Source organism: Mus musculus, chromosome 16 (genome assembly GCF_000001635.26).
Source record: "Mus musculus strain C57BL/6J chromosome 16, GRCm38.p6 C57BL/6J".
In the NCBI taxonomy this organism is placed as follows: Eukaryota; Metazoa; Chordata; class Mammalia; order Rodentia; family Muridae; genus Mus; species Mus musculus.
The window spans coordinates 77044654-77063848 of record NC_000082.6 but is presented as its reverse complement, the minus strand read 5'-3'; the positions used below and the strand labels follow the sequence as shown (position 1 = coordinate 77063848).

The 19195-nt window shown below is 38.1% G+C and overlaps 1 protein-coding gene across 3 annotated transcripts in view; it reads right to left on the bottom strand.

Moving 5' to 3' along the window:
* The window catches only part of Usp25 (ubiquitin specific peptidase 25), a 103100-nt gene that overhangs the window by 52935 nt on the left and 30970 nt on the right, over window positions 1-19195 (bottom strand). For all 3 annotated transcript variants that reach the window (XM_006523055.3, XM_006523056.3, NM_013918.2), the window contains exons 4-8: window positions 15284-15407; window positions 13289-13451; window positions 8609-8695; window positions 4549-4686; window positions 1377-1453 (exon numbers count right to left, since the gene is read on the bottom strand). In XM_006523055.3, coding sequence (XP_006523118.1) covers window positions 1377-1453; window positions 4549-4686; window positions 8609-8695; window positions 13289-13451; window positions 15284-15407 — 589 coding nt within the window. The remainder of the gene's footprint in view (window positions 1-1376; window positions 1454-4548; window positions 4687-8608; window positions 8696-13288; window positions 13452-15283; window positions 15408-19195) is intronic.

Here is a 19195-nt window from a genome sequence, read left to right as displayed (position 1 = left end):
TTAAATTGAGTAAATGTCGAAGGCTCTGTGCTGGTGCTCACTGTGGATGTGCCCTCGTCAACTTCTGAAATCGAAAACAAAGCATCCTCCGCGCAGCATCAGCACCGCTAGAGCATCACAGGTGTCTAAGTGGCCGTCCACCGCTGCAGGTGAGGTTACCATGGAGCCCACGGACACTAAAGGGCTGGGACCTTGCTTTTAGTATTATTAATTGATTTGTATACACAAGGCAACGTAATCTAAATGGATTATTTAAATTATTCAGTCTTAAATTTCCGGGTATAACTCCTTTGAGTTTTTCCTTAAAAGATCAATGAGATATTTCAAACAATTTAAGTTCACTGCAAACCATGGTAACATGAGGCTGAAAAAGTTTAAACAAAACAAATTAATAGAAGGCAGTTATTTTCGGAAGAATGGAAGGAAGGTAATATTTTGAGCCTAGCATTTCCACCTGCGTTCTACGTATTGTTTAAAGCATGCTGCAGATCTCATGAGAGAGCCTTTGAGTAGCAGTCTAAGTGGTTGTGTAAGCGAATACACAAAGATGGAGCTGGAGAGATAGCAGTGCCTGCTGCCCTTGCAGAGAGCCTAGATTTAGTTCCTAGAATGCACCCGGCTACTACAAACCACCTCAGACTCTAATTCCAGGGAATCTGATACCTTCCTCTGGCCTCTACAGGCAGGCAGACATATGTGCTACACATACATACATGCAGACAAAGCACTCATACACATTAAATAAGCATAAAAAATCTTAAAAGAAAAAAATCATAGAAAAACACATAAAAGATCAGGAGTGTGGCCGCAGGAGGCTCAGCAAACTCCAAGCTGATGAGAAATCTTCCTTTCTGAAAGTAAGTGAATGGCGCCTGAGCACCAACATCCCACTGACCGGTCCTAGTCCCCATACACACACAAACCTGAGCACCAACATCCCACTGACCGGTCCTAGTCCCCACACACACAAAACAGCCAAGGCTTTGTGCTTACATGACGAATGAACAACAGGATTCTGGAGGTGGAATTGTTCATCCTGTCCTCGGGGTCACAGAAAGGACTTAATATGAAGTAAAATATTTTTAAATTTATGCCCAACTAACCCCTTCTCCCTCAAGAAATCCCGAATGCAGGAAAAACACAAGGCTGCAAGATTAGTACTTTCGGGAGTTGAGTTTTAAATCTTACATCAAGCCTGACAGTAGAAACTGACAGCCACCTGAAACTTGTTACCGCGGCTTCTAAACAGCCTTTTAATAATACAGATAATACTGGGACTCCCAAAAGTCTCTCTCGGTTGCACATTTGTACCGTACCAAGAGAAGAAAACGACTGTCGCTTACTCACTTCACCATCCGTAAACATCAGTGACTTACGTTTCCTCTTCAGCTTTCATTTGGAAGGCATCTTCCAACCAGTCCAATAACTTGTGTGTAAACTCACTCACATCTTGCTGTGGAAAGAAAAAAAGGTTGATTGGTACTTGATCCTACTAGCAAAGATCCTAGAGGCTGTAAATGAACACTTCCAGGTAGTCACGCCTCAGGAAAGTCATGTGGCTGTCTCATAAAATGCAATGCATTTCCATAATTTAACCAGGACACAGTATTATAACCACAAGGTTCTGTTTTAGGAAATACACACACTCAAATGTAACAAATGAGTTTATAAAAATAATTAGTTATATACTCTGACATGAATCAATGAAATGAACACTTTCTTTCACCTACTAAGTGTTGCTCTTAAGGTCTAGGAAGTGTTGCTCTTAAGGTCTAGGAAGTGTTGCTCTTAACACTCTAGTGTTATATAGTCAAACAAGACTAATGTCAGGACAAAAATCTAGTTGTATCTCCTTGAGAAAAATGGCAGCAAAAGAACATTTTACTCACTTAGAACCTCAAAAAGTGACTTTAACTGATTATGGGGCTTTGCAAAATTCACCTCATGGTGACTTAAGCTCAGATTTAAGTGACCCCCAATCCAAGGATGGCCATCTATGTGGGGCACAGAACAAGAGAAACAAGGACACACTTGAGTATAGACAGAGATCAAAACTAGCCTTTTTGGGCCAAGAATACCAGAACAGGACCAGAGGCAGGGAGGACACTGTGTCTGAGAGCACGGCTCTGGTAAGCATTTTAACTCCAAGCCCATGACCTCTGGGTCTGCAAATCATTTCCCATTGTTCCTGAGCCTAGAGATTTAAATTGATTTGTAAATGTTCACCTTTTTAAACAATTTTAATCTTGAAGATTGTAGCTAAAAAGAACCACCATTTTCTATTTATTGTGAGTCTTGCAAAGAATTATTCCCTGTACTTTTATGTAATCAATCTAAAATTTACAATTACAGTAACAGTTACAAAGGTTTAGCAAAGTTCCTTCTGATAAACAAGTGAGGTCTTCGCTGTCATAAAGCATTGTCAGCTGCAGAGAAGGGACAATGGGTACAATTCACAGAAACCCACTCATCAAAGACACGCCCTTAAGACTGGGTCACCATTCCAGACATGTCATATTCTGGGAGAATGTAAAACAAGTCCAAGGTAATTAAAAACTAATCATAATATTAATAATATAAGTACATATTTTATCCACTCACTAATGTGAATGTCAGAAAATCACACCTATACCAAAGTAACTGGTAAGCATCTACTTTTAAAGACCTCTAGGGAAAAAAAAAAAGCAACAACCATACAACTATTCTATACACCCAAAGGAAAGGCATTCACACACACTATAGCATTTACAAGCACAGAGCAGCAAAGCCCAAGCCATCTTCTTGAGGACTTTGCCTATCCAGAAAGAGCTCCACCTCTGTTCCACCTTTAAGTGGTAACCGACAAAAAGATGGGAGGCTTCTGTAGAAAGCAGAAAAAAAGTAAATTTCGAAAGCATATAGAAGAAAACCTGGCAAAGAACGGTAGTGAGCTTGGGCAAAATTAATTTGTACACAGAGCAGCAACTAGAAAGGACTGCCATCCATTCCCAAAGAGAAGGCTAGAGAAATAAGTTAGAAATGGGTAAATGAAGACAAGACATCTGGAAGCAGAAGTACTGTTCTAAAACTGGCAGTTTGGGAATCGGGGAATACTATTCTAATTATTTTAGCTTGTGTTAGTATTGCTGTAGTAAGAAGAAATAAGTTTGTTCCTACCAAAGGGTTTGGAAAATACTTAGAGCACTTGGCTGTTTGGAGAAAATTTTTAAGAGGAAACAGCACAATTGAAAATGTTCTGTGTCCGCATATATTTTATATACAAGGTAAAAATTTAAAAACAAAAAAGAAAACGGTAATAAACACATTATTTTTCATGAATCCTGCTCTAAACTTCCATTTCATGAACCCAAGTAACAAAGCTCACTACTCTCCCCCCCCCTCCCCCCCAGGCAGGGCAAAGCCTCACTACCCCCAGGCAGGGCGGAGCCTCACTACCCCCAGGCAGGGCGGGGCCTCACTACCCTCAGGCAGGGCGGAGCCTCACTACCCCCAGGCAGGGCGGGACCTCACTACCCCCAGGCACAGAGGAGCCTCACTACTTCCAGGCAGAACGCGGTACTCATTGGAGCACTTGAGTGCTATCATCTTTTTCAATATTTATTCTTTTCTACAACGATGTGTGCTCCTACTTGTGTTCTTGGTCTCTGAGACTCTTCAATTAGCAATGCTAGTTTATACTGATTGTATTTTAGAAGAAAAAAATCTCAAACATTGTTTATACCAAATGTTAATAAAAAGGGACTATGATATTACCATTAAAAACAAGAAAAATAAAGCAGTATTTTCAAAGAAAAATCTTTTATAGGTAATTAAAGAAAACTACTCTCTATTAGCTAAATCAGGGTCAAGAAAATCATATATAATTGTAGATTATTACATCTAGATTATTACAAGTTTGTTTAACTTGCTACTTATGGAACTGGAGAGATGACTCAGAAGTTGAGTACTCTCTACTCTTGCAGAGGACCCAGATTCGATTCCCAACACTTACACAGTGGCTCTGAACCATCTGTAAGGATCCAGGAGACCCAGTGCACCTCTAGCCTCCAGACACACAGAACACATGCAACACAAACTCCCGTCACATAAAATTTTAACTAATTTTTAATTATATGAATATTCTTAATTTTGTTCATTAGTTTTCCTCATCAACTCCCATCATTCTACAAATTACCCATGCACTTATTTATTTATTTATTTATTTATTTATTTATTTTTTCGAGACAAGGTTTCTCTGTGTAGTCCTGGCTGTTCTGGAACTTCACTCTGAACCAGGCTGGCCTCGAACTCAGAAATCTGCCTGCCTCTGCCTCCCAGGTGCTAGGATTAAAGGCGTGCACCACCACTGCCCGGCTCCCATACACTTATCTTATTACCTCCAATTTGTTCACTCTTTGCTTAATTTAGATTTTTCCCCCAATAATAAAACAATGATTCAATGGCTTCAAGTTAAAGTTTAGTAATGCCATCCTAACTCAGCCGACACCCTTGGAAAAGAGGACGAAGATTTATAAGGTTACGTGAAAACAGGAAGAGCCAGGAAGCTACCTGCTGTGAGTCATTGGATTTGAAGGCATCCTTCAGAATCTCAACTGCTCTGGACGGATCAACATACTTCCTCTTGGTACCAACAAGAAGTGCAAACAGATACCTCAGTTCCCGCATAAAAGGCAAATTCCGATGTTCCTGCAGAAGGAAGAAAAAAGAAGAAATGAAAAGCAACCCAATAAAAACAGCAAACTCTCCACTCATCAACCAATACTTCAACAGGAGGCGGGAAGTTAAAGGGCACCTATTAGGCCCTCTGTCTCATTAAAAAAAAACTATCAGCGACAAACCTCAAAGAGCTATGACAGAGGACCTCAAGCTAGCCTCACAATTTCTGCATAAATGTCACATATTCATAGCGAATTATGTCACTACGCAGCCAAGAATATCCACCTCATTTAGGTCTGCTCTTTAGACTCTTCCATTCATCAGGGTGCAGCTGCTTCTGACAAGGGGACAAGAAGAGTGTGTCAGTGTTCAGAGAGAGCTCAGCACACCAGGCACCATCTGAGCCCTGAGCTCTGGGCTCCAGGAATCCCACTGAAACAAAGGACCCTGCTCATGCTGGAGCGCTCCAGACTCGCCAGGCAGCAGAGCCTCCAAACACATTGCATGGAACTAGTGCTCTAAAAAGGACGACCAACCTCCACTAGTCATACAATGACCCTGATCACTGAACTAGTGTTAAGGCTCTGTCTAGTCCTTATGTAATGTCCTAATAAATACGAATACCTATTTATATATACTATTTTAGATTTATTAATAAAATTATTTTATAGATTTATTTTGGAAATTATAAGATTTAGAGTAAATGTATTTTAATTACTGCATTTTTTTTCAATTTAAATGTTTAGCACGTATAATGTTAGCAAAAGCATTAGCCAGATCAAACCCGAACTTGAAATCTTAATTTTATTCTCATTATGATTACACACTTCTCGATGATTTCAATATATCTTTTCTTTCCTTTTCTTTTTTTTTTTTTTTTCCACACAAAGCAGGTTCCCAACTCTAACTGGTTGGTTACATCAAACCTTCTGGGACAAAAAGCTTTTAGTCAGTATTTATTTTAAAGCAAAACAAAAAAAAGGAAACCATTCTTGAAATGATTTTATTAATGCTTCAGGGCAGAAATTCAGCTCTCATAATAATAGTTTTTATAACAGTAAGTTTAGGATAAATCTTAAAATACTATTAAATATGGGAAGGTTTTTAGTTTGCATAATTGGTATTTCTTTAACAATATCAACATAGATAATTTTATATAACTGACAGTCAGAGTAATAAAACCTACATAGAAACCATTGTTCTCTCAATGCACTACGAGGGGAGTCCTGAGAAACAAGTAGAAATTCAAAGATTTACTTAATCTCCAAACTATACACACCACTGAAGCATTCTCACATAGTGCTAATCACTAATGCTGAAATACCATTTCTGACCTATAAAGAACTGCAAATAACACGTACTTAAATATAGTATGTTCGTTCCATCAGCAGTAATAAAAGGCAACACGCGCACATGAAAACTTAATCCAGCTTCCTGTATTACTTTTAACTCTTTCAACAACTGCACTATATAAGTTAACTTTTAAAAGTATAAATACTATAAAATTTAATCTACCCAATAATTTCCCAGAATACCCTGTTTCTTGACTTCTCCATTATCATTCCACCTATGACAAATGAAGGCAACCCTTATAAAGTATATGGATGGAAGCAACATTTTATTAATCAAAAGACATCCTGCCAAGATTATTTGGAAAGTAAAATATTATGAAACATTTGTCTCAGCCCATAACTGCAGCTAGAAAAATCTGACTATCAAAAGGCATCACATCACACAATATAATTGACTAAATTATGAAAAACCAAGCACACATAAAAAGTTCAACACTCTTTTTATTTACTTTTGTAAACAGGCTTGTATTGTGTGTGAGCTAGCACAAGCCAGTGGTGTTGCTCTGAAGTTTAAATACAATTTTACCCAAGATGCTGTTTAGCTGCTGCTTAAAATAATGTGAAAATTCTTGTGAAGACACACACTTTCATTCTATTATAAAAAAAACTTTGGGGCCTTGGGATATTGTCAGCTCAAAGACTTTCTCTATGTGAGACGACGATCCATCAATTTTCAGATACCAAGTATTCTATACCGGAAACTTATCAACAGCTAAAGTAACAGTATACAAATCTATTCTAACCTTTATCTAAAATATGAACTGACTCTTAATGAATCCTGTCTCTTATTTAAAATGTACACAAAGTTTGTAGGAAGCTTTATTTTCTTAAAAAGATCATTTTACCAGTGCATATTAATGATATCTCTGTAATAAGATTAAACCAATCCCAGGTATATTCTGTATTTTAACAAATTGGTCTTTAGGTTCAATGTAATATCAACCTGTCATGTGGTCAATGCAAATTCACTATTTAAAGAAAATGGCTAATGTTATATGGAAACCTTTAAAGCAAAAAAATATCTTTCATTATCTCAAATTAAGTTAACATAAATCTATGACTGACAATTCACCATAATTTTGACACTGGTTTTCTGCATAAGCGTGTTTCAAAGAATGGAAACTGTAACTCTCCTTCCACTGCAAGAAATAAACTTCTCTCAGATGGGCTCCTTCACACTCGTGTAGCGTGTGCTCAGGCCGCATGCCCATAGCATGTGCTGAGTGGCCCAAAAGACCTCTGCTATAGAAACACTAAGAATGCCTAGCTTTTAAATCAAGTTACCTAGTGTGCTTGGTTTTATTCAAACTGAAAAATAAGAGACTGAAGTTCCACATCACAGTAAAATGAAAGAAATAAAAGGTAAACATCACACACACACACACATCTACAGTTGCAAGTAATTCTAACTAATGATATATAAATTATGCACGCCTTCTACCGGGACTCGAGAAGGGAGAATGGATGAGACTAACGTGATACGGACAGGCAGCAGTCCAAGAGTTCCCTTCAAAGCTATTAACACTTGAAGAGCTTTGCTTCAGTTCTCTAGTAGAATGGACCTGACAAACCGTTCTGGTTCCCCTTTAAAAAGCAGTTGTTCTTTGGCCTGCGCCGACCCAGAAATTACAGCTTAACAGCTGGCCTCACCTCAGGCTTTCTGTCCTCTGGTGTGCATTATAAATATTCCATGTATTTGCAGAAATAAATGGTTTTAAAAATTAAACACTAAAAGGAAAATGTAACTAAATAATTTATCACTGTAACAACGGGTCACACAAAGTTCATTACATCACTGAAACCTAAAACTTCATCTCCTTTGTCTCTAGAGCCGGTGTCGTTAAGGCTCCTCACTGGAGGTTACCTGATACCTGCACCAAACTAAATCAACCCCCTACACAAGGTTTTTACTCATTAAGTAGGAATGTATGCATACAAATCAGTCCAATTTTTATTAAAATTAAATTTATAAAATTAAAACTTTCTTAACAAATGGCTGACAAATTGTAAGTGCTTCACATGTTTCTTGATTAATGTGCTCAGCGCCTCTGTTGTTACTGTCAACGCTACAGAGAAGGAGCTCCCAGAAAAGTAGCCTGACTTGCTTTAGGGCCATAGCTAAAGCCCAAGCAATCAGACCCTGGAGTCTGCTCTCTTAGTCAGCCTCAGCTGCTCAACACTACCTTCCCATTCACGAGGGATACCTGTGCCCTGGCAAAGAGCACACAACCCCGGTTCAAAGGATGGTTCTGGATGATGAGGTGAAAAGAAACGCTGATGCTGATGAGAGGACTGAGGAGTCAATTAAGGAAAGACCTAGATTGGAGCAGGTCACCTCTGAATGTCTTCTCATTTGACAGCCTGAAAGCGAAGGGGTCCTAACCTGAGCATCTGGAACTGCTGTGCTACTGTGACACACAGGAGGAGACGCTTCACATTCATGATACAGAAAAGGGGATAGGAAGTTAATGTAATGGAGATAAATGGCATAACATGAAAATGTGAACAGTTTCAGATTTAATAAAGAAGATCTTCCAAAATACTTAGAAAAGAGCATGAGGACCGTAACACTTAGCTTTTAAAATCTTTTATAATTTTACCTTTTGGTTTCGGGGTAAATCTTGAGCATTTGATGGAGGCTTGTAATTCAGAACTAATCTTCTAAACTCCAAAAGATTGAATAATGACTGAAAAAGAACAATTTAAGATACCTAAGAGAAAAATTCTATTAATGGAATTGTGAATATCAATGTTCTCAAGGCTCATTCTTGACAATTCTACTACTTATAAAAAGATCTGTTGCAATTAGCACAAGGATGTCTTTTTTCATGAGAAAAGTCTTCTTTATATATTCTAAAATAATATTCTCATTTAAAAAATAATTTTGAATGAGAGTTTCAGGGAATACAGTGTAAGTGTACTTCTTTCTGAGTCACATTTGATACAGCATATAAACTGACACGATCAGCAACAATGTATTAACTTTTAGGAGATATAAATTGGATTACTTTATAGAGCATAAAAGTAGCATCACAAATCAATGATTACAAATTATTTTAAGTAGATAAATTTTGGTAAACCTGGTTCACCACTTGCGTAAAAACATAAAGACAAAAATAAAACAAAACACAACAAAAACAACAACAGAATGAAAGAAAAACCAGGAGTTGGGCAAATAGAAGCCCTGGGAAGCCTGGGACGAAGGGCCGAAAGCACTTTCCAGCAGAGCCTATGGGACACCAGACGGGATCTGTGGATCTGTCACAACTTGCAACCTCACTCCTCTTTCCTTGGTTCTTTGTTTGTTTTTGTTTTGTGGAAGTTTGTACTGCATAGCCCAGGCTGGTCTGAGACAGGCTGCATTTGAATTCAAAGAGATCCACGCGTTTCTGCCTCCTGAGTGCTGAGATAAAGCCCTGTACAACCAATGCCCAGGCAAGTTGTGTTATTGTTGTGTGTGGTTTTTTTGGTTTATTGCTGTTCTGTTTTGCTTTGGTTTTGATTTTTTTTTTTTTTTTTTTTTTTTTTTTTTTTTTTTTTTTTTTTTTTTTTTACTGTATAACCCTAGCTGTCCTGGAACTCTAATTATAGCCAAGAGAGTGGCCTTGACCTCAACAGATCTGCCTGCCTCTGCCTCCCAGTGCTAGAATTAAGGGCATGAGCCACCATCCCCCAGCTTCCAGCCAAGATGTTTTAATTACATATTATGAGCACATAAAATAATTCATTTTCTATTCTTGTTATTTTTGTTCCTCTGAAAAGGGGTCTTGCATGCCACCCAGGATGGCTCTAAGTACTAAACTCTAATGATTCGTCTGAGTGGACCATTTGAAAAAAATGGGAGCCCAGGAGCATTGTGCCTATGTTGTTTTTCCATACATTTAATAAATACTTACAGAATACGCATGGCTTTATGAGTGCTACAGGGCAAAGAAGGAAGGGCACCTCGTCTTACATGAGGTGGATCACCATGCAACTGTGGACTAAATGGGTGACAGGAGGCGCATGGATCAGAGAGGAAAGGAAAAGAGCCTCAGGTCAGAACCGAAGCAGAAAGGAAGAAGTTTAACGCCAGAGTTTAAACAAATAAAAAGGTTTTGGGTGTAGTAGCAAGAGTAAGGCAATGAAGCAGCAAGGGGAAAACGGGAAAGCCAAGCTTTCAGATGTGCAGGACATCCAAGGAGAAAAGGGCGAGCATCGAGCATCGGGACCTTCCGCAAACAGAGTGGAAGACCGGTACAGGAACTTGCTGGGACAGTTCAAGAGTAGAGAGATTTGGAATGATAGCACGCTCTGTCTAAGGGGACACCAAGATGGCGGTCTTGAGAAACAGTAGAAGAAGAACGCTATGGAAAAGCTTAAGGTGGAGGTATGAACCACTCGTGCGGAATTGTGAGGACACTGCCAAAGAACAATGAGAACCCCAGTGCTGTGCTTTGAACTTCCTTTGGAGTGGGTGTAAAAGAAACTGCGTTCTCTCCATTTTATAAACATTTCCTAAGGAAAGACTTGAAGCTGGCCGGTTCCTTCTCCTAGCCTGTTAAAGGGCCTATCACCCGGGAAGCAGCGGCTGCTGTGTGCTGAGCTGCAGCAGGGACACATCCACCTTCATCCTCTCACATAACTGCAAGCTGAGTGAGCTCCAACCCTGAGATGTTGGGAACTGAAACTGCGGAGCACTTATCAGTTTGAAGGAATTCCCACGGACTTTGTAAATTCCAATTAGAGCTTTGAATGTCAGTGGAGGCAATTTTAACTGAGAGTTATATTTATAAGTAAGGAATTACATCTCAGCTCACACCTAAGAATTAAGCAATATCAGAAAAAGAAAAATTAAAGATTAAAATTCCTAAACATCAAAATAAAAAGCCCCTCAAAATAATGGTGAACATTGAAAATACAGTTAAAAATACAACTTTATGTGAACTTGTGGAATTAACTCCCTACACAGATTTCCAGTGTGAAGATTTATATTTTTCCTAAAAGTCACTTTTATTAGGTTGTGACAACCTAACCTTCTCAAGGTAGAAAATTATCTGTATGGGGAGTTTAGGCTTCTGCTAGAGAAATCAAATATTCTTAAGTAGCTAAATTTGCTATCGTGGGTATAGTCACTACTAAACTTAAATAAAATATTAAAACTAATAAAATTACTACTTTCTATGAAGGAAAAATGAGTCACTTTTTAAACACACACATAACCTTGGTCATCTAGTGAACTTAGGGTAGGTGGATGGTTTCTTTGTCACATTAAACTGAAATAGAAAAAGAATAGGAAAGATAGAGTTTCCTTGTCTCTGTTAATTTATTACTTCAAATGGGAATAAATGGAAATTTCCATGAATATTGTCAGAAGTGAACAGCATTTATCTAGCTAACGAATGCTGCTTGGAGGACTTCCTCTCCTTGACCGTCTCAGTGAAAATGGCCTGACCACGGAGTCACGAGCATTAGTGCGCACAGTGCTGTGTAGAAGGCATGCCGGCAGGCCAGCACTTTCAGGAACACTCAGACCACAGCTTTACATCTGTTCTTCTAAACTATGCCACTGCTAGACAGGAGAAGAGAAGCCATCTCTAAAGACTAGCTTATCCTAAACAGCTTGTAATGTCTACAGGACTCCAGAGGATCAAGTAAATGTTAACTATTGCTTTGGACACACATGAATGAAAAATTCAGAGTGCAGCCTACGGTCAAAGAATTGCTACACATGCATAGATATCCAGATATTTCTTAGACTGCTAATGCATTAGAAAAGCAAGTGATGAGCCGTTTTCTTTATCAGTGTCTATTCCAGCACAATGAGAATGAGGCGTTAAGTCCAGAAAACCAAAAGGAATCTACCTAAATTGCACGTGTGCCACAAGCAAAGGGGGTGGGGCATGAAACCTATACTACACTTTGTAGAAATGAAAAAACAAACAAACAAACAAACAAACAAACAAACAAACATTAAAATCACAGATGAGTCGCCTAGCAATGACAGACAAACTAGCAGAAAATGAACGATGTGAAATACTTCTGACACTCACCGTGTGCAAGCTGAAGCAATCATAAAAACAAAACAGACTCAGGAAGCTGCAAAATAGTCTTTTTGAGCATCAAAACCAAAGGGCACATAGGCCCAATGATTCTAATTAGGAATAGTAAATCAAACCATTCTAACTCTCCTATGAAACTTATGAAATTTAACAAAATATCTAGAGAATAGTCACTTAAATTTGAAATTAAACTATTTATACCAACAGAGAATGAAAGAATTATGGCAATCATCATTACTACATAAAAAGTTGGAAATCAGAGATCACACTAAATATATTACAAAAAATTATTCCTTGTTGAGAAGATAATGGGTATGTGTATTTACAAACATCTCCTATTTTAGAGAAAGCTAATAAAACATACCACAAGAATTTTCTAAGGTAAAAATAAAATGTGTTAATCTTGATTTATCAATGTTTATTCTTTTTAGAATTCTCGCATATGTCCAGTGATATATTTGTACATCAACACCAGCTTCAAACAAAATGTCTCTTTAAAGAATCAATTTGTAATTATGTAAATATGTAGTCATGTAAAAATATGACTATTTCCCTTATATATAAATAAGTCTGATCTGAGTCACAAAAAGTTAACTCTAATTTCCTACCTTGGTTATAATTATTCTCTATACTTTCAGAATAGATATACCAACAAGATTATCTTCTTTCTACCTCTTCGGGAATCAATAAAACTGCACCAATTCCTAACAGCAAGAAGCCAGTAGAAATTAATCTTATATAACTGGAAGGAAATAACTTATGTTGTACATATTGGAAACTTCATGGCAGGTATTGTGCTATGCACCCTGTAACCTCAGTACTGAGGCCAGCCTGGGCTAAATAGAAAGATCTTGTTTGAAAATTAAATTTAAAAAAAAAAATCTTTTTAAAACAATGAAATCTTTCTTTAGCCAGATGTCATACCTATAACCCCGGCACTCCAAAGCTGAAGTAGCAGGTCTTATGTTCTAGGCTAGTCTGCGCTATAGAACAAGAACCAGTCTAAAACAAAGAACAGGAAATAAAGACAAACACAAACCAAAAAAAGGACAACAACAAAAGACACACTGGGAATTTTAAAGACAAGACGGTCTAGGGGATACTAAAATCAAACTACTTTATGCCACATCTATGAAAACCCTGCCTGAGTTTCTACTTGAAATGTAACAAGAAACATCCCACCCCGCCCCTCAGGCGCTCCTTAGGCCCCCTGACTGAGAGTCAGAGCTCCACCCTTACCTGAATAACTGCACTAAACCAGCAGGTGTTGCCGACATTCTTCAGACCGACTGGAGCTTTCTCTTGTCTTTTTCTGTCATAGGGGTTTCGAGAATCCCTCCAAACTTCTATAGGTGTTCTCTTCAAGCATGCTTTATTTTCTGCTATGCTGGCTTCAAGAACTCTTAAGAAATGAAAACATGGTGTTGAAAAAGAGCTATGCTATTACAGACCCCTCAAAGCAGCAGCATGCGATGGATTTGTTACACAGCTCTAATATGTTCAATGAAGTGATATGTGATAATGACATTGCTCAAGTAGCCGTTGGACGTGATTAAGAACATGGCAGTGGCAATAACCAATACATCAAGTGAAGTAAAGATTATTTCCTAAGAAGATTCAAATATAATGTCTCAATCAGACTAGCAATATAATCACAATTACCTAAACACAGACACAGACACAGACACACACACACACACACACGTGGTGAAGATTAGTCTACATATGCCACTGTGGTTCTAAGAGAGTACAATGCAGATGAAATTTCCTTTGCCTAGTGGCCTTGTAACCACTGTGTTACAGCCTAACACTAGGCATGTTTGTGTGATGACACAGTATAAACAAACTTACTGTACTCCAGTCCTTAAAACTACAGCAACTGCAATTATAGACAGCTGGAGCAACTATGCTCTCAGCACTCAGCATCTACGACACCGCATTTATACTTTCAATATGCTACTACTATATGCCCATCATTTTAAAGTATCCCAACTCACTACACGGCATACTGTAAAATGAATGCCACAGTAATCTGGCAGACTGGAAGTCTCAGGTTTGTCTCTTGCCTGCATCAAGGGCTGGAGCTGTTGTTAACCTAAGACATGACATCTAGGTTTTTGTAATCACATTCTGATGAAATTGTCTATTCACCCCTTTCTTAGAACTATCCCAAAGCCAAACAGTTTGTAACTTCAATAAGATTATATTGTATTAGTTAGAAAACACTGACAGAGGCTGCAAGGATAGCGTCGTTTCGTTGGTAAGAGGAAGTACTGACATGCTCAGTGACATGGTTTTCACCCTCAGTTCCCCAATACATAGATAGGTGATAGACAGACAGACAGACAGACAGAGACTGTCACTCAGATATACACACTCATAAGGAGAGGTCGGAGAAGTTCAAGGCAACATTGGATACACAATCAGACCCTGTCTCAAAATTTTCATGAAATAAACATGTAAAGAAGCAGCAGGGATTCCAAGTGGAAAGAAAAAGCATACCTTAGTAATATGCATTTGCATGGAGGCAATGTAAATATGAACCCAATAAACATGCAGACATTTTCAGGACAAAAATCTGGGATATAAAATTCTAGATAGTTTCATATTCATATGCTAATATAAACAAAAGTTTATGTGCACTTTTCATTGCATTTTTTGGCAAGTATAACTTTTATTTTATAACGTATCTCCCACATCACATTGCTGAACCCAAGGTCCCAGGGAGAGACGACTGTCTCAACACAAAGAGAACCACACTCAGAGCTGGCCTTTAGCCTCCGCACACAGATACATATGACCATGGCTTACATGCATACAGAGGCATTAAAGAGTATCACTACCCAACATAATTACATACCATATGTTCAAAATATTTACCATTGGCTCATAAAAAAATAAAAAAAAGCAAAAACAAAAAAGCAAAAACCTCATCTCATTTACTACATTTCTAAAAGTGAACTGGAAAGTAGATTCAACCAACTACAGAAGAAAACGAAAAAAATTATAAAAAAATAAATTTGTGACAAAATTATGTGTTTCACAATTACAAAATAAATTAAAGTTTCATAACCAAATAATGTTTTATTATATAAAGCATAGAAAGAACACAGGCACATGTTAATGATTTATTCAGAATAAAGTATATCTTATTGATCTTAAAGTTAAAGTTTATCTTTTTTTCTGGAATATAGAAGTAGTCACACACTCAGGCTTGGCACAAACTGTCCTTACCTACTGATGGCCTGCTCTTCATCGGTTATGCCCGTCTCCCTGAATGCCCTGTTTGACTCCGCCAAACTCAAGGCAATCGCTCTCTGAAGATCATCTTTGTCATCTCCAGTGAGATCAATTACATCTGAAAAGAAAATGATCTTTCTCAAAATTAAGTCAAACAAATAAAAATGAACCCCTATCACAGAGACGTCATGCGTAATAAACCTTGGCAGGCTAAAAGCCAGAAGCAAGGTAATTGTCTAATTTTGTAAGTATGCATATATCTAATAATCCAAACATAGCTACTATTAACTACTCTCGGTAACTTCATAGTTTCTTCTAGAAAAATCTAGAAAAGCCTTGGTATTTGTTGATTAACTATGCAATCTCTTATTAAAAGCAAATAAGCAGAAAGACTGCTGGGAGTATGGCTTATCAATAAAGAGCAGAGCAAGCACTAGAAAACTTTACACTGGTGCTCTCTGATTCATGTATTTATTACACTGACTGAGAACAGCATAGGAGTGTGTGTGTGCGCGCGCGCACGCGTGTGTGTGTGTGTGTGTGTGTGTGTGTGTGTGTGTGTGTGTGTGTGTGTGTGTGAGTGTGTGTGTTCTTTAGTCTGAGAATAAGCTATACTCTCAAAAGTCGTTATCTCTAGTGAGAAATGTAGGAGAGGGAGCTGTAAGGCACTGCCACTTCATTCTTTACACTTCAGTACCGTGTGATTACATTAGGACATAAATCCTTCCTTTCATTGAAAACAAGAATTTTACTTACACAGACATATGCAAATGAACATATTTCCCCCATTTCTTTTTTTTTTTTTCCTTTTTTTTTTTCTTTTTTGGTTTTTTGAGACAGGGTTCCTCTGTGTGGCCCTGGCTGTCTCCCCCATTTCTTAAGAGAACTTGAACATTACAAGTTCTACTTCTACATCCAATGACTAAAACCTGCAGCTTTTATCAACTTCAGTAGAATATGCTCAGTGCAGTTCTGTGATGTGTACTGGTCAGTTTCCTCGACAGAGACGACGCTGATGATGGATACTGTTATTACAATTTAAGCAGTAAAATAAATCCGTCCAATGAGAAAAAGAATGGGTAATCAGAATTGTTTTCATGTTTTGGACATAATATATATTCATATTCCTTAAACCTTAAGTATGTTTAAAATATTACACAAGAAAAAGAAAAGAAAAAAGAAAAAGAAGAGAAAAAAATGGGAAAAGCTGCCTTAATTTTATCACTGCATTTTAACAATTACAAAAATCTCTTTTTATTGTTACCTACCACTTTTTCTCCAAGAGGAGCACACAAGAACTTTTAAAATATTAGACATAGTTGCTGTAGAAAGGGTTCTTTAAATGACCTCATATACAATGAAACCTCATAAAAGACAGTAAGTTCTGCTACACCGTATTTAATCACAGCTGGGAAGATAGGTGAAGCATACAGTACAGAGTCCCGGGGTACAGTACCTGGAATGATGGGACCTCTCACATGCCATCAAGTACATGGTTTCATGTGACTGAGCACATGGTCCTCAGGACACAGCTAAGGAGGCTGTGGCTGTAAAGAGGAGCTATGTGGAGAATGGTGCTATAAAGAAGATGGAGCTATAAGAGGCCAGAGCTATAAGAAGGTCAAGCTTCCCAGTCCAGACTCAATAATGGAGACAAAGGGATGGGGTTGGGGGGAAGGTTGTAGGTGGTATGAAATGCATCACAAAACAAGAGCCATCGCAGTAATTAAAATGGCTAGAACCCGGAGAGTGATGGGGAGGAAATAAATTTGAAATAGGAAAGTAGAAAGCCAAGCTCTAGGAACAGGATCAATTAGTGCATGGATTCCATTCCCCCATACTTCTATTGTGTTTCCCTCAGAAAACAAACAAACCTGTCTTCCATATTCACTTGTAAAGAAGATTATGAATAGAATTCAGGTCACATCAATACCATTACTAACAGGAGACTATGGAGGTAGAAGCAACAGAGTGACCATGATCTTAGTGCTGCTGCTTTTTCCAATCTTTAATGGATGTGTAGATGTTGCTCTATAGTAGCACTCCAGTAGCCAATGTCTTACTGTATAAAGCTCACTCACAGAGTGAAACCAGTATTTTCTTAGCATTCCAATATCCAGTTGAAGCCACTCGGAGGTTAAGCATCGAGCTTTCTATTCACTAAGCCAAAGCTATGTACTAAGAAGTATGCACTCGATCAGAGCCACCCTCCAGGTTGTTCTCCTGGTGTGGCAAAGGACTTAGAAGCACTGCGAGGGTCAGTCCTACAATGATCTGCAGTCCCTGCCTAAAGCCGAGCACAAGACCCCTCCCTCAATTGCATGCGAGATGTTTTTAGGTCACTTGGATTAAATTCCTTCTCTAAAATTATAGAGCATATTGGCGGTTTCATGGCTAGCTGACTAGAAGACTACTTAGAAAGGCACTAACTTACACGTGCTCTCTTCATGATCTATGAATTGGAGTTGAATTAACACAAAAGTAAGCCATCGGAAAGGACAGCACCGTTAGACCTATGCCATAAGTGTAAGGATAAGAGTGGTACACAGGCTCCAATTCTAAGTCTTTCATTTCTTCCATCCCTCTTTCCCCACAATCAATTCTTCAGGCCTGATCTATTCATCCTAACAGACTTTCAAGAAGAGATGAGGGTAAAGACTATGATCATAATAATATGGATGTGCAATCCCTCTGCTGCTCTTGATATGTGCATTGCTGACGCAGAATGCTAGGAGCAAAGGATTGCATCTTAGCACAAATCACGGCACCAGAACCAATGCGAAATTCCCTTTATTGGGTTATAAATAAACACAGTTGATTCTTTTAAAAAAAAATCAGCTTCTCTTACGAGTTATAACTTTGATCCAAAAAAAAAAGGTAGTTTTACTAAACATTGAGTCTTAATTTACAAGGTTCTTAAATTGTTAATGACTAAAAATTCAGAGCATGTATGTGAAAGCCTGCTCTAAGAGCCTGTCCAAGGCTGGAGTTGCAAACTTAGTATTCTTCATACCATTTTTAGCTGAAAGAACAAATGACATACTACAAGGTATGAATGCCAAACTTCAATTTCCCCCGTGACACACAGTAACTTTAACTGTTGTCAATAACTGAGAAGAAACTTTCATCCAAGCTCAGAATTTTGAAACAAAAATATGTTTCAATTAGTATAATTCTGATAGTGTCTCAGAGTCTAAAGGCTTTTCTGCTAAGGCCAGTTCATAACCTGCTAACAATTTGGTATTTTAACATAGTAGTCTCTCATAATACAGACAGACGTGCAATTATCCATTCAGTCTTCCAGAATCATGTATGGGTAAGAGATCCATTCAAGTAGGACGGTAGGGGTAGACTGTAATATAGAACAGCACCAGAGGGAAAGCAATTAATCATTCACACCACAACTCACCCTTCAAAAATTAAGAACCACCGAGTTTTGGGATAGTAAACAAAATATCCGTTACTATTTGAATAATCAGTTAAAACCTCTTCCCTTTTCCAAATGAACATCTGCATAAAACCAGGCTTTCCTCACATAAAGAATGCAGAATGCAGTCCCTCCAACCCGGCCTGAGATCCCAGCTCTTCTCCAACACCATACATAGAGACACTTTCAACAGAGGAAAGCATGTACCCTCCCACTAATTTGTTTCAGAAATATACTTTATACAAAATGTTTATAGAAACATAATAGGTTGCTATTTGGGTAAAAATTAATTTCCTAAGCTTCTCTGAATTTTAAGTTTTAACTCAGAAAATAGTCTATTTCAACAAAAGCACTTGGAAGTGCACCATAAATTTGTGAGTTTCTAGGAGTCCTGAGATCAAACGTGTGCCGCGTTATTAAATACAAACATGTCCTCCAATATTTTTGGCTGGATAGGGTGGGAGCTTTTGTAATCTGGC